Raw genomic sequence first — 24,714 nt, 5'->3', positions numbered from 1 at the left:
AGTTGCTGAAGGCTGGAAAATTGTTGCCATAATAACGCTATTTCGGTTACTCAGAGCTTCTGACCTTGGAGCAGCCGATCAGGCAGCCTGCTCATGCAGCAGACCTCGATGTTCCTCATAAAGAAAGCCCACGCGCACGGTTCGGTGACAAAGGCAGTCGGCCAGGTTTCTTGTCCCCTAGGCACCGTCCCAGCGTCTGTGGTCACAGGTACCCTGGCGCATGAGTGCCTAGGAGCAGCGGGAGTTTTTGCTGTTGCCTAGCCCGCGCAAAGGGTTAAGGCGAAGTACCCTGACATTTATACAGGGAGACAAACAACTGGAATACACGACTTACACCCCACTCCACATATTGACATCTGTTTGTTACTTCCCCTTGTTCCTGATACAGGGCACTCCATTTATAAGAATCAACCGGATACGGTGATCAAAACCACTGGGACATCACTCCTAGTTCCCTGCTTGTAAGAATCAACTGCTTTTAAGAATCAAATCATGCAGGACAGATGTGATTCTTATGCAAGGTGTGCACTGTATCCCTAATCGTTATTTCATCACGCCGTCTTAGCTTGTAGGAGATTGGGGTGTATCTGTTCGAGCCTGGAAATATATTTATGTAAATGGCTAATACCTAAAACACTAACAGCAACCCTACCAAATTCCTATACTATATAATAAATTTATAAGCCTCTACGTTAAATACATGATTCAGGCCTTAGATATGGCACCAGGTCCAGTGCTCCAGGATCTCTCTCTCTCTCTCCCCTACAACCCCTAGGAACCCAAGAGGGCTGCTGGGCACCATGCCAGGCTCAGAGAGACCTTGTCCCGGGCACGTGATGGGAGAAGAGTATTTTGGACGGAGACCCAGCCGGGCATGTTTATCCGGCTGGCCTCTGCCTCATTGGCCACGCTGGGTCAGATGAGCTCTGGGGATGGGGGGCAGGGGCGGGAGAGCTTTGGGAAGCCCCGGACCAGCCAGCAGAGGAGAGCAGAAGGAGAAGGGAAGGAGGTCACTGCTGAGTGTTCGTTTTAGACTTTGCTGGCTGGTTTTCCCTCCCCTGCTTCCTCCGAACATGAGCCTGTGGCAGAGATTGACCCCACTGGTGGCCAAGGGGCGAAGTTTAGCCACGGCGTCGGCCAGTGCCAGGGGTCACCACGGGGACGGGACAGGAGGTGAGAGAGGAGTGAGGGTGGAGTGGGCTATGGGGCCTTTCCTTCCTCGGTGCTCATTCTGATCCAGCCCCAGGGGTCTGGCTGGGGACGGGGGGATGAGACATGGAGCCTTTCCCTAACAGGAGGTGCTGGCTCTGATCCTGTCCAACATCTTGAGTCGACCTGACGCTCGTTCAGTGGCCTTGTGAAATAAGTTTGTTGGGTCTCAGTCCCAGCGCACAAATTGCAGCCCCCCCACTACCACTATCGAGCCACTTGGCTGGCAGTCACAACTGAGAGACCGAGGGCTGGATAGTCCAGGGCAGCAGAGCTCCCTTCTCCCTGGGGATGGGGTGGTGTGTGGAAAGGGGCTGTGTCTGTGTCAGGGTATGCAAGCAGGGGGAACCTCGCCCCAGGGCTGCCCTGCTCTAGGAGTGGGAGATCATTAGCCCCCTCGGTTGATGCTGATCCGGTCCCAGAAACAGCCAGGGCAAAGGGTTTAGTGGGGTCAAGCAGCAGAGGGCAGCTGCCAAATACTGCATAGGAGTATAACTGCAAGCTAGCCTCCCTCTAGCTTTACCGCCCCCCCTCCCCCCCCCCCCCCCCCACACTCCCATGTAATCCCTGTGCAGCCAAATCCGGCAGGGGCCCCACAACCCAGCCAGCTTCAGAGCAATGTGGACCAGGCGGGAATGTCCCACAGGGGAATGTCTCCCCATGGTGAAGCATTGGGTGCCTTAGCAGCGGGCTCCAAACCCCGTCTCTCAGCACCAGCAGGCCACCCTAACTCACTGGGGAAACGGGCCCCCACTTCCTACGGCTGGGAGGCAGCCGAGCAGCGTTATTTATTCCCCTGACAGGGGGGCGGGCGCTGCCGTTGGACTGGGCCCTGGAGCGATGCCAGAGCGTCAGGCCGGGGCTATATTTACCCACCAGGAGGAGGGGGAGGCTGCCACCGGAGCGTGACTTTGAAATTGACCTCTGCTGCTTCCCTTTGGGAACGGCCAGGAGGCCACAGGGGAGCATGGCAGGGTCTCAGTAGGGGGCGCTCTCCCCTCTGTCCATGCCGGCCCCAATGCAGCGCGAGGGGGTGCTGTGCTATGGGGGGAGATGGGGGGCTCAGTAGGGGGCATTCTCCCCTCTGTCCATGCCGGCCCCAATGCAGCGCGAGGGGGTGCTGTGCTATGGGGGGTGATGGGGGTCTCAGTAGGGGGCACTCTCCCCTCTGTCCATGCCGGCCCCAATGCAGCGCGAGGGGGTGCTGTGCTATGGGGGGTGATGGGGGTCTCAGTAGGGGGCATTCTCCCCTCTGTCAATGCCGGCCCCAATGCAGTGCGAGGGGGTGCTGTGCTATCGGAGGGGGGCGGGGGGGCTCAGTAGGGGGCGCGCTCCCCTCTGTCAGTGGTGGCCCCAGTGCAGCACAAGGGGGTGCTGTGCTATGGGGGGGGAGAAATGGGGGGGACTCTCCCCTCTGTCAGTGGTGGCCCCAGTGCAGCACGAGGGGGTGCTGTGCTATGGGGGGGGGAGAAATGGGGGGGACTCTCCCCTCTGTCAGTGGTGGCCCCAGTGCAGCACGAGGGGGTGCTGTGCTATGGGGGGGGAGAAATGGGGGGGACTCTCCCCTCTGTCAGTGCTGGCCCCAGTGCAGCACCGGGGGGCACTGTGCTGCAAGGAGCAGGACAGGGGGTCAATAGGGGACTCTCTCCCCTCTGTCAGTGATGTCCCCAACGCAGCACTAGGGGGCGCTGTGCTATGGGGGGAGGCTCATTAGGGGGCAGTCTGCCCTCAGTCAGTGCTGACCCCAATTTAGCATTAGGGGGCGCTGTGCTGCAGGGAGTGGGATGGGGGCTCAGTCGGGGACTCTGTCCCCAGGGCAGTGTAGGGGTCATGCACTGTGCAGTGACTGTCTCTGCAGCCAGGACATGGAAGATCCTGTCATTTACGGTGGCGCTGCCCGGCGTGGCTATCTGCATGCTGAACGCCTGGCTGCAGATGGAGAATCACCCCCACGAGCCTGAAGAGTTCGTTGCCTACCATCACCTGCGTATTCGCACCAAGGTACAAGGAACTGGGTTACACGGGCCCATGGGGCGGATCTGGGGCAGGACACAGGGGGGCGGGGGCTAGATAGGCCCATGAAGCTGATCTGGGCTGTCAGGGAGGGGGCGGGATACCGGGCTAGATGGGCCTGTGAGGCTGATCTGGGCTGTCAGGGAGGGGGCGGGATACCGGGCTAGATGGGCCTGTGAGGCTGATTTGGGCTGTCAGGGAGGGGGCAGGATACCGGGCTAGATGGGCCCATGAAGCTGATCTGGGCTGTCAGGGAGGGGGCAGGATACCGGGCTAGATGGGCCTGTGAGGCTGATTTGGGCTGTCAGGGAGGGGGCAGGATACCGGGCTAGATGGGCCCATGAAGCTGATCTGGGCTGTCAGGGAGGGGGCAGGATACCGGGCTAGATGGGCCCATGAAGCTGATCTGGGCTGTCAGGGAGGGGGCAGGATACCGGGCTAGATGGGCCTGTGGGTCTGAGCTGGGCTGTCAGAAGGGTTGCCAACCCTCCCGGTTTGGCTGGGAGTCTCCCGGAATCCAGCTCTATCTCCCGGAGGCTACTCAAGCCAAACCAGGAGATTTTAGGCTGCTAAAAGTCTGGCAGCGCAGTGGGGCTGAGGCAGGCTCCCTGCCTGCCATGGCCCTGTGCCACTCCTGGAAGCGGCTGGCACGTCCCTGCGTCTGCGGCAGGGGGGAGCAGGGGGTCTTCGTGCACTGCCGCTGCCTCGACACCAACTCCCCAGCTCCCATTGGTGGGGGTGCAGGCTCTGGGAGGGGGCGGGGGGGTGGCACTTATCTGGGGCTCCTAGGCAGGGCGGGCCAGGGGGCCTCTGTGCACTGCTAACCCCAGGCACTGCCCCCCACAGCTTCCTATTGGCTCCAGGGGTGCTTGGGGCAGGAGCAGCGTGGGTAGACACAGACCCCCCGCCCCAGGGCCGCAGGGAAGGGCCGGCAGCCACATGGAGCGAGCAGGCAGGAAGCCGCTCAGCTGCACCGCGCTGCTGGTTGTGGGTGGGGGTCCCGGGCCGTTTTAAATCGCCCGGGGGCAGAAGACGGGGCCGAGGGAGAGACCCGGCCTCAAACATTGCGGGAGCCGGGCCCCTCCCAGGAATATTCCTGGTGCCCAGGTACCGCGGGCCCATAGAACGCGCCGCCCATGGCTAGGGGGGCTGCCGGTCCATGGCTAGGGGGGCTGCCGGTCCACCAGCTCGCTCCAACAGCCTGCTCTTCCTGCAAGCCGTGGACAAAGCAAGCGGCTGCCAAACAACCTTATAAGGGAGCATTGTGCAACTTTAAACGAGCATGTTTCCTAATTGATCAGCAACGTAACAATGAAACAACGTTAACTGGGACGCCGTTAAGTGAGGAGTTACTGTATATACAGATCTATAACGTATAGTACAAGGGTGATACAAACATATCAACAAGATGATCATCTATGGCAAATTATCACATTTTTGCAGTTATCTTACATGGCTGTGACCAGCGTCCCAGTGGGGATAGCTATGGTCACTCAGTTAGGGGGAATTGCAAAGAATGGGGCAGACAATCCCCATAAAGCTGGTGGATATTCTGATACTTATAACGTCACATACAAAAATGGTATGTGCATACAGATAGCATAATCATAACCAGCAAAACATAACCTTTTCATAGATGCCTCACTCGACAACCTGTGTACGAGGTTTGCTGCAAATCTATAACAGTGGTTGCAACAATACTCTACATGGTCATACTGTAATCAGATAATGTCACAGAGCTTGCACCCCGCACCCTCTCCTGCCCACGAACCCCCTGTCCCAGGCTCAGCCCGGAGCCCCCTCCCACATTGCGAATTCCTCGGCCCCAACCCAGAGCCCGCACCCCCTCCCGCACCCTAACCCCCTGCCCCAACCTGGTGAAAGTGAGTGAGGGTGGGGGAGAGCGAGCGATGGAGGGAGGGGGGATGGAGTGAACGGGGCGGGACCTCAGAGAAGGGATGGGCCAGGGGCCAGAGCAAGGGTGTTTGGGTTTGTGTGATTAGACAGTTGGCAACCCTAGCTGTCAGGGAGGGGGCTGGATACCAGGCTAGCTGGGCCTGTGGGTTTGAGCCACAGCAATGAAAGGATCCCTAGCTCAGAGATGCAGTGAGTTTTCTGGCCTCAGGGCAGCCAGCCCTGAGAAAGCCAAGGTGCAAAGAGACACCCCCTCTCCTGCCCCCCTCTTTTTCTTTGCAGGCGTTCCCCTGGGCTGACGGGAACCACAGCCTCTTCCACAACCCCCACACCAACCCCCTGCCCACAGGCTACGAAGAAGCAAGGGGTCATCACTGAGCCACCCTCCCTCCCTGACCAAGAGGCCCCGGGCCTAGTGACAATAAACCTGAGTGGATCTGTCTCCCAGTGGATTTATTTACAGTCTGGCCCATTCAACAGCTTGGAAAGGGACACGGAGCGGGAAACCCTGGATCCGGGATCCCCTCTGTGCCCCCAAGGCTGGGACATGCATGTGACTGTACTTTGCCACCCTGATTGCTACCCCTGAGATGGGGGCGCCAGGGGCAGAGGCTGGGAGGGAAAACAGGTTTATCCTCCAGGGGGCGACCCTGATTCCCCCCAGCTGGGCACTAGAGAGTCCCCATGGCGAGCGGGGTCCGGGCGCCCGCTATGAACCAAGAGCCTGGGGTGGGACCGGCCAACAGCCTGGGAACCTGTCTGGCTGCTGTGGGCTTAGGAGGGGACGGATGGCCAAATCCCAGCTCCAGCAATCCCATTCTGTCTCCTGAAATCCCCCACTACGGTTTCAATTGCATGCAGAGCTCCTCTTCACTTGCTGTCCTCAACTCTTTTGCAGTGTTGCTGTTAGACACCAGTTTGCCCTACCCCAGATACGGCTGCATCTCTGTGCCGGGCAAGGAATCCCTGCATAAAGACTCCCCCTGCCCCACCCCAGGGGTGGCTGTATCTAAGTGCCCTTGGAAGTATCCCTGTGTAAACAGCCGGTAGCTCAATTTATTCCCTCAACCAGCTCATGGCCACATCAGGTGGAAAGTGGGGGAGGTTCCGGCTGAGTTAGGGGTACCCTGCTGAGCCCAGCTGCACAGATCCTCCCTCCCATGCTACCCTAGAGCTGGTTAGGAGGTGGGCGGGGGGGTCCCAGGTGTGGTTCTGGCTCTGATCCCGGAAAGGGGCCGAGGGGAGGGGTGGGAACAGGAAACTCCTTGTGCTGTTACAGCTTTTGCTCCCAGCACAGAAGAGCAGGGGGGACTTAATCCTTCATTCCCCTACTAGGAGGAATTATCATCCTGCCGGACTTTCAGATTCACCGCACAGCTCTGAGCACAAAGATCGAATATCCAATAGAAAGGGTTAACCCCCCATTTCTGATCCCCGTGCCGGCGTTCCGGTGATTCTTTTTAAAAAAAAAAAAACCCATTTTAATAAGACTAAAATGAGAGTGAAGAAGCCAGGTACAAACGGAACAGGGCTCAGATCACTTTACAGCAGCGACTGAAAAAAACAGTGTCCAAAGTGGAGCTGTCAAGGCAAGAGGCAGTTAAGATTTGGGGTCTGTGCTGTGTCCCCAGTGAGCTAAGAGAGGTGTCTTGCAGCGAGGGAGGGCTTGTTACTCCACAGACAGAAATGGAGGCACAGAGACTGGAAGAGAGAATGTGGACAAGGTCACGTGACAAGATAATGTCAGGGCTGGGCATGGAGTCCTGACGCCCAGCCCTATCCACCCCCCTGCTCTAACCCACTAGACTCCATTCCCCTCCCAGAGCTGTGCATGGAACCCAGGAGTCCTGACGCCCAGCCCTATCCACCCCCCTGCTCTAACCCACTAGACCCCACTCCCCTCCCAGAGCTGGGCATCCTGATTTTGGATCCTGCTACAGGAGCAGTCATCCCCACGTCCGCCCACCCCTCTGCTGAGCAATTAATTCTGGCCCCAGCCCCCCATAACTTCTGTTTCCTCAGCCCCCCACAGGGCTCCGCTGCACAGACACACAGCCCCCATTGTCGCCTCAGCGCTGGCTTGGGGGCGGCGGAGGGTTTCTCCTATCCCAGATTTGGGTCAGCTCCGATCCCCTCATCGTCTTCTTCCGCAGCGTGGGGCACGGAGCACTTGCAGGTTTAAACGGGTGCAAAAGGGGGATTCTCTGTCACTTGACGATTTGAGGGCTTCGGTGACTCAGCCAGAGGTTCTGGGTCTAGTGCAGGAGCGAGCAAGGTCCTGTGGCCTGCAATGTGCAGGAGGCCAGACTAGATGATCATGATGGTCCCTTCTGGCCTCCAAGCCTGAGGGTTACAAGTCCCTGCGGCCGCTTCCTCTTGGCACCGATTTCCTGTTTCTCTCCCTCCCGGGGGCCGCATCTGGCTGCTTCTCCCCTGTGCCGGGCACCCTGCTCACGGCCGGCCAGTGATCCCCGGGGCTTACAGACATGGGGCCGGGGGACCCAGGTGTGCAGGCCACTGGGACAGGAAAGCCCCTGTGCTGTGACAGCCCCCTTACCAAACCGCTCTGGAAAATAGCCAGGCTCAGAGCTCATTGGTTTTAACCCTCTAATTCTCCAGCGCGTAGGGAAGTTCCAAACAGGGAAAGAACCTCGGAAATCCACAGCCTCCTCCCTCTGCTCTCAGACCCCTGGCCCCTGCCCCATCAAGCCGAACCTCCCTGTCTTGCTGGATCAGACCTAGCGGCCCACCCTGCCTCTGACACTGCCCGCCCTCAGGAAGGCGCGAGAACCCTGCGGTGGACACTTTGGGGATCAGCCACCCCGGGGGTAAATTTCTGCAGAGAATTGTTTTCATCGCTTCGTAGCTGTTCCGGCTGGACAACGGGCTCTAGTCTGACCTGCTGTAGAGAACAGGCTGGAGGATTTCACCCGGCCCCCCTGTATGGATCAAAGCATTTGGCTAAAGCACGCTCCAGTCTGGATTTGAAACCAGTGAGAGACGGAGAATCTATCGCTTCTTTTGGCAATTTGTCCGAAGGGTTAATCACCCTCACTGTGAAAAGGGGGGGCCTTATTTCTGGTAGGCGCTTGCCAGGCTTCAGCTTCCAGCCGTCCGTTCTTGTTCTGCATTTCTCTGCGAGAGTAAAGAGCCCTGTGGTACCTGAACCTGTCTCCCTGGGGAGAGAATAATTGTCACAGACCCACACGACTCGGTGCTCTCACACGGCTCTGGAACAGTCCCTGGGAGGAGCCCCTTAGTGCGTCAGCCTTCGGGTCACGCTCTCTCACTGGGGTGAGCCCGTTGGCTTCCCCGCCTCCGGGGACCAAACTTTGGAGCCTGCAGCAGCCCTGCTTCAAACCGTGAGCTCTCTGGAGCGAGTTGGCCTGAGCTGGACACCGGAGGGAGACTTGTACCCCCAAAGGGAGCAAGGCCTCCCCACCTTCAGCATCCGCAGTGACTTTCAGCCAGCACTGTAAAAGCAGGCGGGTTCTTAGATGTCTGGAAAACAGCATAGAAACCCCGTGGTTAGCACAGAGAGCAGAAAGTTACAGCACGGTCCATCTGGGTCGGTCCAGACTCGCCCTCTGAACCCTCTTTTGTCCCAAGCCAGAAGCGTCTCCTTCTTCCTCCAGCAGCCCACACTTAACAACCTCACCTGGCCCCTCCCTAGCTCTTTGTCCTCCAGCTGGTCACACCCGGCTGGCTTCCTGCGGAGGGTTTGGCCATCCCTGGTCGTTAGTTGCTAGGTATGAAATATTCGGGCAATTGGAGTGACCATTGCCTTCTCAGGCTCCACATGGGCAAGGGGGCCAGGTCACCTATCAGTCACACCTGCAAAGAGTCTCTGCAAAGAGTAAAAACCGTTCCCCCCCACACCTAGTTAACCGTGCGCCACATAGGTGAAACTGAGGCACACACAATAGTCATCCAAAATATTATGAAAAATTCCCGCTTGGTCACAATAATACACGGCAATCACACCTCAATCTTCGTTTAATAAACTGAACACACTGAGCTCCTTAGCATCCATCGCTTTGCAAGAGGGTTCACGTCCCCTATTATTCTGATCTCGCATACCAGAGACCTCTCATCTGCTAGGGATAGAACCTAGGAGTCCTGTCTCCCAGCTTCCCCTGCCCGTTCTCACCACTAGACCCCACTCCCCTCCCAGAGCTGGGGAGAGAATTCATGAGTCCAGACTCCCAGCCCCACATGGTTGTTATAGGGCTATGTTCTGAGTGCAAGTAGGTCATCAGAATGCAGATCCAGAGCAGTCCATGGGGGGCGGATGTGCGGGAAGGCAGAAGCAGAGCATTCTGGGGCGGGGCAGGGCGGGGGGGGCTATTATTTGGGGAGGTTGGGGCTGAGGCAGACATTGGCAGAGTTGCTCTGGTCCAGCCTGGCCCCAGCACCATCCCTCGCATCCTCCATCATCTTCTTGTACTGGCGCTTGAAGAAGTTGAGCTGGTAGGAGACAGAGGGGAGAGATAGTGAGAAGCAGACGGACAGACTCACGTTGTGGGTCAGGGGGATGGGGTGTGGGACCCTCTCCCTGCCCCCACCCAGCTGGGAGAGCCACAGGCCCCGACCCCAGGGTGGTGGGGGAGGGGTCCAAGCCCTGCCCCACTCACCTTGTAGAGGGCTGCGGTGATGAGAGCCAGCAGGACCAGGCCCCCCACGCTGCTGCCCATGATGATGGGCAGGTAGTTATAGACCTCGGAGCACTCCACCAACGTCTGCACCTGGAGGAGAGGAGCTGTGAGATGGGGACCCAGGAGTCGGGGCACCATCACCCGCCCCTGCTCTAAATCCCCAGACCCCACTTCCTCCCAGAGCAGGGACAGGACTCAGGAGTCCTGGCTCCCAGCTCTAACCACTACCCAATGCTCTCTCTATCCTGGGCACAGTCACTCTGGTACCTGGCGCTGGACGAATCCCTCCTTCTGGGTGTATTTCTTCTCCTCGTATTCAATCCGGGCCTCGCTCACCAGACTCACTTTCTGCTGCTGAGTCTGGAACAGAGAAATTCACCGTCCCTGACCAGAAATGACACAAACCAGCCCGGAGCATCACCCCAGAGGGACCCAGAGCAATTTACAGGCCATTCACATAGGAGCAATCCCTTGCCCAGCACTGAGATGCAGCCACCTCTGGGGAGGGGCTCAGGGGCTGTTCACATGGGGGGATCTCTTGCCTGGGGCCAGGAGGCAGAGGCAGCTCTCGTACCTGGGAGACCCACTGGAAGCTGACGTTCCCTTTGATCATAAACTCCAGCGGCTGCTGCATTTCCAGGGAGGCGATTCTGCACCGGATCTTCTTACAGGTGGCCACAGAGCAGTCCTGGGTGCAGAAGGATATCGCCGGGTGAGGCAGGGGGCATGCAGGGGCTCAGCATGGCCATGAGGGTCTGGGTCTGTTTATAGCAGGGGTCCCTCCCCCAGCTCAGCCCCCCACTCGCTGTCTGTGTTAGTGCGGAGGGGAAGGGGCTGCTGGGATCCGTGCCAGCCTGTACTCACCAGCAGGGGGCGCTCGCTCATCTGCTTCACAAAGTCCTTCGAACCGGGCGTTTCAGCCTCACTGGTGCACTGAGCCAGCTGGGGCTGGGGAGGGAGAGAGACACGGTGTTAACGGGGGCGGGAAGGGGACCCAGGGCCTTTCCCCTCTATGGGGCACTGGCTCTAATCCGGCCCTAGGACAGGGGACTGGCTGGTTTAGGGGGTGGGGACAGGGTGTGTTTCCCCCGTAAGCAGCCTGTCCCAGCAGGGGGCGCTGTAGGGCCGAGCCGGCGTCACTGGGCCCATCTCACACACACAAGGGCAGGGAGAGGCAGGTACCTTGGAGGGGACGACCTCAGAGGCGTCCCACACCCGGACCCCGCTCAGCTCCACGGGGAACTGGAACGTGACCGAGATGGGGACGCTTCGCTGCCGCAGGTTCTTGACCTGAAAGAAACAGACTCGCTACAGGGCACTGCAGGAAGAGAACCCAGGAGCTCTGATCCCCAGCCCCCGCTCTGACCCTCAGACCCCACTCCCCTGCCAGAGCTGGGGATAGAACCCAGGAGTCCTGGCTCCCTGCCCACCCCCACCCCTCCATGCTCTAACCCACTAGATCCCATTAAATCGCTTCCACTCCCTCCCTCTTGCCCCGTCTCCCCCCTCGCGCTCTGTGCCGCCGGCCTCACCTCGTACCCATGTGTCACTTGCACACTTGTCCCTGCCTCCTCGGCGGAGAAGTTGACGTACTTGGTGGACTCCTCGAGGCTGGGGGAGGAAAAGGACAGAAGGGACGAGGGATAGGAGTGGGTGAGAGTAATGAAGAGTGACAGGGGGGTGTCATGTCCAGAAGGGGGCGCTGTGCTGCAGGGAGCAGGGGGCTCAGTAGGGGGTGCTCTCCAACCTGTCCCCTCTGTCTCCACACGGACCAACCTGGTGAGGATGAGGAAGATGCCGTACTTGACCGGCAGCTCCGCCCGGTGAATCATGCGCTCGGTGATGGGGCCGCCATTGTCACTGGGGGGAGGGGAGGGAAAAGGGGAGAGATGTGAAGAGAAACAGCCAAGTAACTTTGCAGGGAGAATGCACCAGAGTTCACTGCCCTGCACAATACTGCCCTGCACGAACTACCCGTGCCCTGCACCCTAAGTCACTGTATCGCGCCATACATCACAACTCTGGGTTACACACCACTGTCCTGCACTGCAATATATGTCACTGCAGAACGCCATATTCCATTGCACTGCACCAGACACCAGTGGTTCTCAAACCAGGGCCGCCGCTTATCCAGGGAAAGCCCCTGGCGGGCCGGGCCCGTTTGTTTACCCGCCGCGTCCGCAGGTTCAGCCGATCGCGGCTCCCACCGGCAGGGCCGCCCAGAGGATTCAGGGGGGCTGGGGTCTTCGGCGGCGGGGGCCCTTCCGCTCCGGGTCTTCCGGGCACTTCGCCGAAGACATGGAGCGGAAGGACCCCTTGCTGCCGAAGACCCGGAGCGGAAGAAGCGCCGGCGGGTCCTTCACTCCCCGTGTGTTCGGCGGCACCGAAGGACCCGCCGAATTGCCCCACTTGCCCCTCCTTCTGGGTAGCCCTGCCCACTGGCCGCGGTTCACCGCTCCAGGCCAATGGGGGCTGCAGGAAGGGCACCCAGCACATCCCTCGGCCCGTGCCGCTTCCCGCAGCCCCCATTGGCCTGGAGCGGCGAACTGCGGTCACTGGGAGCCGTGATCGGCTGAACCTGCAGACACGGCAAGTAAACAAACCGGCCCGACCCGCCGGGGCTTTCCCTGAACAAGCGGCGGCCCTAGTTTGAGAACCACTGCCATACACCATTGCCCTGACCTCCCGCATACATCACTGCACTGCACCATACTCCACTGGTCTGGGTTATGCATCACTGCACCACAGTGCAGCCTAGGTTGCAGCACTGCGCCATATGCCGCTGCCCTGCACCATACTCTGCTGCAGTGCACCAAATGCCACTGCTCTGGTTTATACCCCACTGCACCACCTTGCAGTCTACGTCAGTGAGCTGCACCATAATCCACTGCGCTGCACTGCACCATATGCCAGTGCTGTGGATTATACAGCACTGCATCACCCTGCAGTTTCCATCACTGTACTGCAACATACTCCACTGCTTTGAGTATAGATCACTGCACCACCCTGAAGTACTGGTAATTGTACTGTGCCACCCAGCCTTTCCCTGAGCGTACAGCATTGCACAATGCCTCTCAGCATGCGTCACTGCCCTGCACCACTGCACCCTGGCTGTCTGCCGTGGGGCAGTGTACTAGCCGGCATCATCAGCCCGCACGGTGCCTCATGCATTGGGCTGCATCACACTGCTCTGCCTGGCTTTATGGCTTCTGCCACTCAGCAGTGCCACGCATCACCGTGCTGCACTGCCTCCTATGCCATTGAGCGGCTGTGCCCTCCATTCAATGGCACTGTGACTGGCATCACTGCCCTGCACGGCACTGCCCCCCACACCATTGCATTTCACTGCACAGGCATTGTGGAACTGCCGTCGCACCATCCATCACTGCAATGCGCATGTATCACTGTATTGCACTGCAGCACACAGCACTGCCCTATACCTGACTGCATTTCACTGGACCATGCATCACTGCACTAACCTGCAGTCTGCACCAGGCACCACATACCATTGCCCTCCCCTACACATCAATAGACTGAACCAGGCACCACACCCCACTGCACTGCCCTACACACCTAGCCCTCTGCACTGCCTCCCACACTGCCCTCTGTGGCCTGCATGCCCCCCTCACCTGCTGGTTTTGGCTGTGATCTGCAGACTGTCCCCCAGATCGGCTTTGGGGGAGACGTCAAAGGTGGCGATGAAAATGGCCTGGAAAACACATGTGGGGTGAGAGAGAGCCAGGCTCAGGGCCTGGCAAACTGGCAGAGAAAGCAGGGGATGGGCAGTGACAGGCTACTGGGCTGAGGGGGGTGGGCAATCCTACCTTGGCCCCACTCCAGAAGATGGGGTGGTTGATGTGGCAGGTGCTGTTCCTCTGAGTCTGCTCCTCGGAGCCCACGGCCGAGCTGCACTTAATGACCATGGCCCTCCTGTTAGACTGAGCACAGGAAACCATCCAGTGAAAGACAGGGCCCACAGCACCCCCTGCTGAGCCCATGCCCGCCCTCTGCACCATCCCCTGTGTCCTGCCCTCCTTGTCGGCAGTGCTTGGAGGGTTTGGATGGTACCTGGAGCAGCAGGACCCGGCGGTAGGACAGCGCGGCCGGGTAGAAGAACCGCACTGTGGTGCTGTAGGAATTCTCCCCGCGGTTCTGGATGGAGACGGTGGTGCTGAGTTCGGGGGTGACCCCCACCACCAGGGTGCTCAAGCTAAGGGGGAGAGAAAGGGGTGAGCTTCCTCAGGGAGGGCAGTGCCCCAGCATCACTGCAAGCTTCCTCAAGACAGTGCCCAGCAGGGGAAACCAGTGCTGTGAGCGCCCTATAACAGTGCCCAGATGGGAACCCCATGCAGCCCCTAATGCCGCGCTGGGGCAGTGGTGCGAGCTTCTTATAAAAGGGCTGCCAGCTTCCTATATCGGTGCCCAGTGAGATGCCACGAGGAAATATGGGGAGATCCCCCACTGGGTGTTGCAGATCTGAGGCCTGATTGAGCCGGACGGGTCCCACTGTGGAAGTTATCTGGGGGGAGGAGGGGGGAGGCAGGGGGAGGACTTACCCAGAGAAACTGAAGGAAATTTGTAGCTCATCAGTGCAGATGCTGTCAGTGCCACAGTCCTTCTCAAACGGGAGCTAGGGCGAGATCCCAGGGGAGGCGGGGAAGGGAGCAGGGGTCAGGGTGGTTAGGAGGGGACAGGAGCAAAACTCAGCCAGCGTCGTCACCCATCAGATAATCTCAGTCGTCACCACCGCCCGCAATACAGTCTGAAACAACCTCACGAAGAACGCAACGGCTGCATTTGCCCCCCTACACTGTTACCTGCACCTTCGCATTCCCAACCCACCACCAGCACCCGAACAGTCGGAACAGACAGCGTCACCAGCACCCAAACAGTCGGAACGGACAGCGTCACCAGCACCGTCAACAGGTGCCCCACAGTCTCAACTGCAACCGGCATCAGCATCATCACAGTCTGAACTAACGCCACCGCCAGCATTATAGAGGCAACAACCTCTGCCAGCGTACCCCCCACTACAGTCTCCACTGTCACTTCCACCACCACCGCCTGTGATAAAGGAAAGGGGGGGGTGGGGGGCAGCTCCCTTTTATGGACACCCAGCCAGCCAGTGGCGATAAACTCCCTCTTAGTAGCTGTTCTCTAATTGCTCTGCCTGTAAAGGGTTAGAAAGTCTCACTGTTATGCATAGGGAAAAGGAAGTGAGTGGCCACCTGGCCAAAAGAGCCAATGGGAAGGCTCGAACTTTTTAAAATGGAAATGACTCCCCTTTGGTCTGTCTGTTGTTGTTCTCCCAGGGAGAGGCAGACAGGACAGCAGTCAAGCTGTGAATAGCTTAGGCCAGGTATTAAAAACCATCAGTATCATACCTAGAAACTACTCATTTAAAACCCCAGATATGTAAGTGGATCAGGAATGTCTAGGAAGACGCGATCAGATTGATCCCTTTTATTTCTTTATGGCTTGTGGATTCCTCTGTGCTAACCCCAGGTGCTTTTGTTTTGCTGGTAACTTTTAAGCTGAACCTCAAGGAAGCGATTCTTGATGCTTAATTCTTGTAATTGCTCTTGTAAAAACTTGCAGTCACCTGAGTTCCCAGATGTGTTTTCTTTCTTTTTTTTATTAATAAAATTTACCTTTTTTAAGAGCAGAATTGGAATTTTGTATCTTAAGAGGTTAGTGCAGATGTTTAATTAGCCGGTGGCAACAGCTGATTTCCTTTTTTTCTTTCTCAGCGCTTCCCCGGAGATGGGGTGAAAGGGCTTGAGGGTACCCCACAAGGAGGAATTTCCCAAGTGCACCTTCCTGGGCTCTCAAAGGGGTTCTGCACTTGGGTGGGGGCAGCCTCTACCCAGCCAAGGTCAGAGAGAAGCAGTAACCTTGGAGTTTAATACCAGCCTGGAGTGGCCAGTATCCATTTTTAGAATCCTTGCGGGCCCCCACCTTCTGCACTCAAAGTGCCAGAGTGGGGAATCAGCCTTGACACCTCCCATACAGTGTCAACCAACACTGTCACGATGACATAACCACTACAACCTCAGCCAACAGTGTAACCAACACCATTACAATCTCACCAACCACCGCTACCAATAGAGTCTGAAACAACAGTTACCAACACAGCCACTGCAACTACAACTAACCCGGTAACTAATACAATTACAATCTCGACCATAATAGAGAGTCAATAGAGTCTGAAACAACAGTCACCAACCACTCACCCACAGCAACCACAAACTACACTGTCGCCAACACCACTATAACCACCGCCACCCATCAGTATCTTCTGTACCAACACCGTAACTAACAACACAACCATTACGACCTTAGCCAACACTGTCACCGGTACAATCTCAACACAATCTGCACCCCTACAAGCAACAAAGCCACAACAACCTGAACTAATACTGCCACCAAGACCATTACAGTCTGAGCCAACATCACCCATACCATAATGACTACAAACTCAAACCATACTGTCACCGAGATCACTACAATCTGAACCAACCCCTCACAAACACAGCTACTTCAACCTCAGCGAACACTGTCACCGAAACCACTGCAGTCCTAACCAACAACATCACCAATAACACAACCAATGCAACCTCACCCAATGCTGTCACCCACATCACAATTTTACCCATCACCACAGAACATCCATTCAGGCTTCTCCAGCACTGCAACCACACCCAGATCCACTACAACCAACGTTGACGCTGTCACAAACACCATTGCCCGGCTCTGGCAGCCTTACCACACCTGAAGTCATCACGGTGGAGTCCTCGCTCAGGATGGGTCTGAGGCGATGGACAACGGCAATGGGCTCCCCCGTCAGGGTGTAGTTGAGGCGCAGGGTGATGGGGGTCAGGGTGTCCTCTGGGCAGAGCTGGGGAGACAGAGAGACATGACGGGCCCCTGAAGGGTAATGGGAGGCTGGGTGCTGGGTGGGACCCGGAGAGAGGTTTGTTCTCTGGGTGATTTGGGAGCGAGGGGCAGAGTGGGAGAGGCAGACACAGTAGGAGGGGAAGGGGTTAGGACCCCCCACACTCACAGGTAATGTTATCTGGTATGTCTCACATCTCGTCTCGATGCCGAGCTGCAGCTCCCCGCTCAGGACGGGGCCATTGGAGACGAAGGTGGCTCGGATCTTTGTCCGCCCGGGGTCCAGGGCCAGGCTGTACTGGATGGTGCTGGAGATCCTGTTGCCTACAGGGGAGGGGAAACGACGGACAGAGAGAGACTGAGAGCGGGACCATCAAGGGGAAATGGGACATGGGGGCCTTTCCCTCCGATCCAGCCCCAGGAGACTGGCTGTCTTAGGGGGGAGGGGTTTGGTCAGACCTAGGCTGTCCATGGTGCCCTTAGTGACGGTGAAGCAGATATTTGCCCTGCTGGCCTCCGTGTTGAGCTGCTCCTGCCCCTGGCAGTGGAAGACTGAGGTTGGAATCCTGGGGGGCTGGAAACTGATGGAGACCCCGACTCTGAGCACTGGCCGAGACCTGCCATGGGAGGAATAGAACCGTCACCCAGCTGCTCCCTGCAAAGGGGCCAGGCCCCTTCCCTCCCCTGAGCCTCCCACCCAGCACCCCAGGGAGATGGGATATGGACATGCAGCTCTGCTAGAGGAGATGCTGGGGGGCAGAGAAGGGAGCAGCAGAGCTGTCATTGTGCCATTCTCCAGCAGGGGGCAGCAGTCACACACACATGCACTGGTGCTGTCTGTGACTGCCATGTGGAGCAGCGCAACGACACAGAGTAACTCACCTCAGCAGCAGGACCTGCCCTTGTGCCCCCACCGCGATGTCTGGCAGTCCGTCCCCCGTCAGGTCTGTCCCGCCACTGACGGCCTGGCCAAAGTAGTGCAGCCTGCTGGGAAACAGCGACCCCTCGATGCGCTGTGGGGCAGAGAGAGCAGTAAGGGGTAGGAAAGGGGCGGCTGTTCTGTACAATGGGCACTAGGGGGCAGCAGAGGGTGAGGGATGGGAAAGGGGCGGCTGTTCTGTATAATGGGCACTAGGGGGCAGCGGAGGGTGAGGGATGGGAAAGGGGCGGCTGTTCTGTATAATGGGCACTAGGGGGCAGCGGAGGGTGAGGGATGGGAAAGGGGCGGCTGTTCTGTACAATGGGCACTAGGGGGCAGCAGAGGGTGAGGGATGGGAAAGGGGCGGCTGTTCTGTATAATGGGCACTGGGGGGCAGCGGAGGGTGAAAGGTGGGAAAGGGGCGGCTGTACTGTATAATGGGCACTAGGGGGCAGCAGAGGGTGAGGGATGGGGAAGGGGCGGCTGTTCTGTATTTTTTCTATTAATTTTGTATTGATTTTTTAAATATATATATAGAAATACTAACTGAAATATACACAAATTATTCATAATACATAAATGTCTCAATATATTAACCATTTGACGTCTATCATCAGCTATACTTTTAACATATAACTATATATTTTATTACTGGTTAAACTATTAATCAATTTCTTGCAATACATAATTTAGAAACAAACAAATTTGGCTTATAAAATGCAGCTGGTTAAAGAAAAATTGTTAATATAAGATTAAAGAATAATTCAAAACAAGCAAAATTCAGAGGAGGGGGGATGGACATGGAAAGAGATGGAACTGGGGAGGAAGGGGCGGGGGAAGAATGGTTTTAATAGGATCATTCAGAGGAAAGCATCCCATATCTCGGAGAAGTTTTCTTGGATATTGCTATTACATAGATAATTCTTTCCAGGGTGGCCAAGCTTACAAGATCTATGATCCAACTTTTAATTGTTGGTCGCTTTTCGGATTGCCATTTGTGTATGACTAGTCTTTTAGCCACTGTTACTGCTCTGCTCAGACAAAGCAGATCGAGGGACGTGATCGTTCCCCTCTATTCAACATTGGTGAGGCCTCATCTGGAGTACTGTGTCCAGTTTTGGGCCCCACACTACAAGAAGGATGTGGAAAAATTGGAAAGAGTCCAGCGAAGGGCAACAAAAATGATTAGGGGACTGGAACACACGACTTATGAGGAGAGGCTGAGGGAACTGGGATTGTTTAGTCTGCAGAAGAGAAGAATGAAGGGGGATTTGATAGCTGCTTTCAACTACCAGAAAGGTGGATCCAAGGAGGATGGATCTAGACTATTCTCAGTGATAGCAGATGACAGGACAAGGAGTAATGGTCTCAAGTTGCAGTGGGGGAGGTTTAGGTTGGATATTAGGAAAAACGTTTTCACTAGGAGGGTGGTGAAACACTGGAATGCGTTACCTAGGGAGGTGGTGGAATCTCCTTCCTTAGAAGTTTTTAAGGTCAGGCTTGACAAAGCCCTGGCTGGGATGATTTAGTTGGGGATTGGTTCTGCTTTGAGCAGGGGGGTGGACTTGATGATCTCCTGAGGTCCCTTCCAACTCTGATATTCTATGATTCTATGAAAGTTTTTTCAGATTTATTCAACACAACTGGTAATACAATTTAATTTTTTTAGGAAAAATTAACTCTGCAATTCAGTTCTGCCCTAAACTTATGAGCATAGGAACATTCCCACAGCAAGGGCAGCTGTACTGTATAATGGGCGCTAGGGGGCAGCGGAGGGTGAGAGGTGGGAAAGGGGCTAATGGCCACAAGGGGCCCCTGGGGCCCCTGTAACAACCCTTCAGGACTGTGTGTTGACCCCACCTCACAGGGGCTGGGCTCACCTGTCTGTACTGGGGACTGAGGCCTCTCTTTTCCCCATGGAAAATGTACAAGGCCCCGCGATTGTCATTCTCCGTGGGAGCCCCAATGGCCACATCTCTCCATCCGTCCCCGCTGATGTCCCCGATTTCCGACATGCTGGCCCCGAAGCGCCCGAACGCCTGCCCCGTCTGCCCCTGCAGTGTTCTCCTACACCTCAGCGTCACCCCCTGCAGGCGAGATCCAAAGAAGCACATGGAAAATGGATCAGCATTCACTGTGAGGGTCGGTGTCCCCTACTGAGCCTCCCCATGCCTCTCCCAGCAACAGAGCATCCTCTAGTGCTGAACTGGGGACAGCATGCACTGCTAGGTGAGCGCACCCTCTACTGAGCCCCCCACCCTGCTCCCTGGAGCACAGTCTCAGGTATCACGGTGTTTATTTTCAAAATATCCCAGCCCCACAGCAGCCCAGGTAAAACGTGACTCCCAGGCTATCCATCTTTCCCGTGGCCCCGCTTGTCTCTCCTACCTGCTGGCTAAACGAGCAGATATAGACGCGCCCTCCATTCAGAGGTGTATAGTACGTGGGGGCTCCGATCAGAACCAGGTCCGTGTTCCCATCTCTGTTTAGGTCCACAGCACACAGCGTACCCCCGAAATACGAGCCGACCTGGAGGGACAGAGAAGTCACTCCTCCATTTTAGTCACTTCCTCCTTCTTCTCCCACTGGGTCCCTCACTCCCCACCCTGCTGGGAGCAGGATTCAATCCCCATGTTCCTTCCATCCTCACCCTCACCCACCCTTTACACCCAGCAGGTGCTGCTCCCGCCGTCAGTTTTCTTTCTAAGTGGACGCACAGGCCGAGGTCGGCAGCCTCTTTCAAAGCTGCTGAATGCTCGTTGTGATGCATTTCGTTTTCGAGGCCATGCTTGCACAGGTAGCCTTGATTCACTGAGCCACTCTGACTAAGTCACTGTTATAAATTCTGTTCAGCTGGAATGTACCGGCAGTTAGACCTTCGAGAAACGTGTGGCGTTAGTTGAGGGGCAAACAATCCTTTTCAGACACCGTGCATGTGATCAGCCATGTTTTAACCCTGTCTGAGTCTCTTCATAGTAGTCTTATGTGTTCTGTCTAAGGCCTGGTCTACACTAAACATTATAGCTACGTTTCTCGGGGGTGTGAAAATCCACCCCCCTGAACAACGTAATTAAAACTACCTAACCCCCAGTGTAGTCAGTGCTAGACAGAGGTGGGTTACCTATGCCAATGGGAGAAGCACTCCTGTTGGTGTAGGTAGCATCCTCACTGCCTCAGGGTTTTCAGTGGAGACAAACCGTAACTGAATGTAAGAGCAGTGGGATACTGGAGAGATGCTGACTGTCAGCTGTGGTGCAGTTCTCTAAACCAGTCAAATTTATCCCCTGCCTGAGTCTTTCTGATTGAATCGTTCCTGAAGGTGAAGCCAAACACATGGTGTCAAAACCTTACAGGCTTCCTCCAGTCCTGCACGAGTCCCCCACAACCACACCCACACATGGTCCACATTGTCTGTAATGCTCCCCACACCTGCTCCCCCTGCAGCTCCCATCTGGGTGTCCATTCCCCACCATTGGTATCCCGGCTGAACAGGACGACTTTGCCGGCGTGTTGATAGCGAGGGGCCCCGACCATGTAGCTGCTCTGCCCATTGGCTGTGATGATCTGAGACGAATAACCTCAAAGGAAGAGAGGGACGTGGGGAGGTGAGATGGGAAACAGCCCTACAACAGTGCTGCACAGAACTTTCTCAGAACTGAGATGCAGCCACCTCTGGGGTGGGGCGCGGGGGCTGTTTAAATAGGTAAGGGAAGCTCGGTGGGTTTGTTCTTACCGAGGTAAGCATCATTCATGTCAGTGGAGGTTCTGGATACGTTGATGAAGCTCGGCTGCCCGCTGCTCCCGTACAGGAATATCCCGCCGGACCAGTCATAGGCTCCCACCGCTCCCAGCACAGGCCCGTCCTAAACCGACAGGCACGGCAAAGGGGACTGATTACAGGGAACGGACAGGACAGGGAATATTTAGGAGACCTCCTCACCATCTGCAAAACAGTGTGGCTTAGCATGGCACTGGGGACTGCCAGGGGAGACAGCGCCCCCGACTGAGGCCCCGGCTGGCAGGACAGCGCCACTCTCAGGCACCGTGGGAAAAGCACCGCCCACGCTGCTCCTCCAGCTCTCTGGGCTAATAAAGGGCCATCTGCCTTTCAGGGACTAACCCAGCCTGACGCTACTTAGGCTGGAAGATCCATCAGGGCCCCAGGGCATGTCAGCGTGGGACACACCCCGGGGCCAGGCGTCACTCACAGGGGACAGCAAGGAGCTGAATCCTTCCTGGGACATCTCCAGCTGGAAGGAGCTGCCGCTCTGGGACTGGGTGCCTGGGGGTAGAGACAGACAGACAGATATAGGAAAGACCATCATAGATGATAAAGGCCCGATGTCCCATTTCCTGAGCCAGCCCTTCTCCCCACCTCGAGGCTGGATTGGACCCAGCACCCCCTTGAGAAAAGGACCCATGTCCCATTCCTCAACCCCTTGCACCAGCCAGTCTCCTGTCCGGGGGCCCCCGGATGAGAAAGGCATCAGGGGCATTTCTGGAGATAAATCAGTAGATATATGTTGGATGGGAAAAGAGAGGATATTTGGGGCCTATTTGAGCTCTGGATTCCCAGCAGCTCCCTGTCCCATTTCCTGTCCTGAAAACCCACTTCTAGTGCCCCAGACCAGTGCGGCCCCTCCCCCATCTCTGGTACCTTCGATGGCAAAGATCTTCTCCTGCAGCTGATTCTGGATGCCCTGGAGGGCGTCAAAATTGTCCACCCGGAAGACATGCTCGTCAGTGGGCTCAGAGGCGATCTCCTGGAGCTCCCATTGGGCAGCAGCCCTGGAGAAGGCCTCGCCGACCTTCAAGGGATGGAGCAGAGTGCAGGGGAGACCAGGGCATCGGCATCAGTCACAGGCCAAGAGCCTGGGCGAATACCCTCCCGCCCCAAGCCCTGCTGGGGCCTCGAGAGACACGGTCAGCCAGCACCATGTGCCGCTCCGGGGCGTGGGCATGGGGTGCACTGGAGCTGTGCTGTGACAATCCACACTCTAAGGCCAATCATTGGTCCAATACTTCTTCCCCAATGGGATAGTAGATGCCGTGCACTAGCTGACATAAGGGTTGAGTGACAGGTCAGCTTGGGGAGGACCAGAGCCATTGTTTGAGCCCCAAGTGTGTGCAGAAAATGAAATAACAGTATTGAGAACAGGGTGATTTTGTCAAATCCGGGATCTGTGGGAGAATGTGTCCCAGCAACCCTTGGGTCAAGTCACCCCACATGTGGATCACTAACACTACCCTGCATCCCCTGGAAGCACACGAAACTTCAAGACCATTGGAGTGGGCATGTGGATTGGAGGGCAGTGAGAATATCCCACCTTTGACTAGGCAACGTTTCGCAACCTGACCAATAGTGGACACAGGGAACAGCCTTTAACGAGATACAATCGGCTGCCGCTTGGTCTGGCAAGTGAAACTCCAGCTCTGCTATAGCACCATACCCTGGCTCAGTTACAACCTGGCTTCCGTTTGCCTCCCCGGCCTCTGTGCCGGTGCTCTCCCATGCTTGATTGTACTGCCCACTGCCCCTGCCTCCCACACCACCACCATGTCCCTGGACATGGGCTCAGATCCCTACTAGTTCTCCACACAGCCACGGCTCACCCCGATGGCGTAGCGGATGATCCCAGCTCTCTCAGCCTCGGGGATGGCATCTGAATAAGAAAGCGGGTCTTTGTATTTCTGCCCATCTGTGATCACAATGAGAATCTTGGTGGCCTCATCCCGAGCGCCTCTCCCAGAGGTGAACAGCTCCCGCCTGGAAAAGGGGGGGTGGGGAACGCCTGGGAGGATTATTGATATGTAATAACACGTAGCGCTCGTCCACTGCTTTGGCATTGCAGATCTCAAAGTCCTTCACAAAGGAGGTCAGTGTCATGTCCCCATTTTACTGATGGGGAAACTGAGACACCGGGAGGGGCTGTGACTTGCTTAAAGTCACAACACAACAGAGGCTCAGAGCTGGCAATCGAACCCCGGAGTCCTGGCTCCCAGCATCCCCACCCCACTCTAACCTACTAGTGCCCACTCGCCTCTCACAGCTGGGGTAGAACCCAGGAGTCCTGAGTCCCTATCCCTTAGCTTGCAGGTCCTTGCTGCCCATTCCCTGTGGAGTCAGCACGGGGAGCAGGGCAATACCTACACCACTTTCTGGATGGCAGTGGCAGTGTGCGTTGCTCCCGTGAGCTGTGTGACTGCCCTGACAAGGTCATCGGGGTCGCGACTCCTACTGTACTGGAAGAAGTCGAAGTGCTCTCTAAATCTGTGCGAGTACTGCATGAGGGCGAACTGCAGGAGGAGGCAGGGAAGAAGAGAGAAAAACAACCCCAGGGTGAAGGGTAAGAAAAGCAGGAGTCGGACTCAGTTAACGGCTGGGGCAGGCAGTCGGGATGTCGCTGGTTCTGCCGGAATTTTTTCCTGGTTTTGGATGCAAAATCCATTGCTGCTCCCTGCAGCACAGCGCCCCCTAGCGCCTCACTGGGGCATTGGGGTCAGCACTGACTGCGAGAGGAGTGCGCCCCTTACTGAGCCCCCAGCCCTGCTCCCTGCAGCACAGCGCCCCCTAGTGCCGCACTGGGGCACTGAGGTCAGCCGTGACTGGGAGTTCGCCCTCAGGCAGTACTCAGGGTAAGTAGGGTTCAGCTTCTGCCCGTTACCTGGGTATCGGTGCTGCGGAAACGCTTCATGATCTCAGAGATGAAAGTCTGCATCTTTCTGAAGTTTTCTGGTTTGATGCTGCCCGAGCCGTCGACGAGGAGCGCTATGTCTGTGGCACGCCTGGGGCACTCTGAGAGGGACGGGAAAGAAATACGTCCTAACTCAACTCCACCAACATGGAGAAAACTCAGTGGAAAGAGCTAGACCAGATCAAAGGGCCCATTTTGCCCGGTCCCCCCACTCAATCGGTGGCCCCTTGGGGCTGCCCCTGGGGCTGCCCCATACCTGCCAGGGTGTCCGGGATGCGCTGGAGCTGCTGGAGGCTCTGGTCCAGGAGGAAGCAGTAGCCGTTGATGTACATGTTCTCCCCACAGGCCCGGTGCACCGTGGGGCCGCAAACCTGGGGCACGAGAGAGGGATGGGGTCACTGGGCACTCCCTGAGG

At 56.9% G+C, this 24,714-nt stretch overlaps 2 protein-coding genes across 4 annotated transcripts in view; one reads left to right on the top strand and one right to left on the bottom strand.

Annotated features, from left to right (window-relative positions):
* Positions 1-879: 879 nt before the first annotated feature.
* Positions 880-5,578, top strand: LOC140913757 (cytochrome c oxidase subunit 6A, mitochondrial). Its single transcript, XM_073350557.2, has 3 exons — positions 880-1,173; positions 3,068-3,210; positions 5,419-5,578. The coding sequence occupies exons 1-3, from the start codon at positions 933-935 to the stop codon at positions 5,512-5,514; spliced, it is 480 nt and encodes a 159-aa protein (XP_073206658.1). The 5' UTR covers positions 880-932; the 3' UTR covers positions 5,515-5,578.
* Positions 5,579-9,114: 3,536 nt separating this feature from the next.
* LOC140912355 (integrin alpha-D) overlaps positions 9,115-24,714 on the bottom strand; it is a 33,193-nt gene continuing 17,593 nt past the window's right edge. For 2 of the 3 annotated variants that reach the window (XM_073346614.2, XM_073346616.2), the window contains exons 5-30: positions 24,556-24,670; positions 24,270-24,400; positions 23,756-23,901; positions 23,218-23,371; positions 22,262-22,412; positions 21,813-21,886; positions 21,338-21,467; positions 21,034-21,182; positions 19,993-20,133; positions 19,485-19,691; positions 17,568-17,698; positions 17,145-17,302; positions 16,855-17,009; positions 16,558-16,689; positions 14,348-14,421; positions 13,860-14,001; positions 13,616-13,729; positions 13,421-13,500; positions 11,568-11,651; positions 11,324-11,402; positions 10,974-11,081; positions 10,656-10,739; positions 10,366-10,479; positions 10,059-10,151; positions 9,771-9,881; positions 9,115-9,603 (exon numbers count right to left, since the gene is read on the bottom strand). In XM_073346614.2, coding sequence (XP_073202715.2) covers positions 9,484-9,603; positions 9,771-9,881; positions 10,059-10,151; positions 10,366-10,479; positions 10,656-10,739; positions 10,974-11,081; positions 11,324-11,402; positions 11,568-11,651; positions 13,421-13,500; positions 13,616-13,729; positions 13,860-14,001; positions 14,348-14,421; positions 16,558-16,689; positions 16,855-17,009; positions 17,145-17,302; positions 17,568-17,698; positions 19,485-19,691; positions 19,993-20,133; positions 21,034-21,182; positions 21,338-21,467; positions 21,813-21,886; positions 22,262-22,412; positions 23,218-23,371; positions 23,756-23,901; positions 24,270-24,400; positions 24,556-24,670 — 3,177 coding nt within the window. In that variant the 3' untranslated portion in view covers positions 9,115-9,483. The remainder of the gene's footprint in view (positions 9,604-9,770; positions 9,882-10,058; positions 10,152-10,365; positions 10,480-10,655; positions 10,740-10,973; positions 11,082-11,323; positions 11,403-11,567; positions 11,652-13,420; positions 13,501-13,615; positions 13,730-13,859; positions 14,002-14,347; positions 14,422-16,557; positions 16,690-16,854; positions 17,010-17,144; positions 17,303-17,567; positions 17,699-19,484; positions 19,692-19,992; positions 20,134-21,033; positions 21,183-21,337; positions 21,468-21,812; positions 21,887-22,261; positions 22,413-23,217; positions 23,372-23,755; positions 23,902-24,269; positions 24,401-24,555; positions 24,671-24,714) is intronic. The other variant, XM_073346615.2, reaches the window with a different exon arrangement.

This window comes from Lepidochelys kempii, chromosome 6, assembly GCF_965140285.1.
Source record: "Lepidochelys kempii isolate rLepKem1 chromosome 6, rLepKem1.hap1, whole genome shotgun sequence".
NCBI lineage: Eukaryota > Metazoa > Chordata > Testudines > Cheloniidae > Lepidochelys > Lepidochelys kempii.
Note: the sequence above shows the minus strand (reverse complement) of the source record. Positions and strands in the feature narration are given on the sequence as shown.

Coding starts and splice junctions, on each gene's coding strand:
- LOC140913757 (XM_073350557.2), top strand. CDS start 933: ATGGGGGGCAGGGGCGGGAGAGCTTTGGGAAGCCCCGGACCAGCCAGC. Junction 1,174..3,067: donor CCACGGGGACGGGACAGGAG/GTGAGAGAGGAG, acceptor CTGTCTCTGCAG/CCAGGACATGGAAGATCCTG. Junction 3,211..5,418: donor ACCTGCGTATTCGCACCAAG/GTACAAGGAACT, acceptor TTTTCTTTGCAG/GCGTTCCCCTGGGCTGACGG.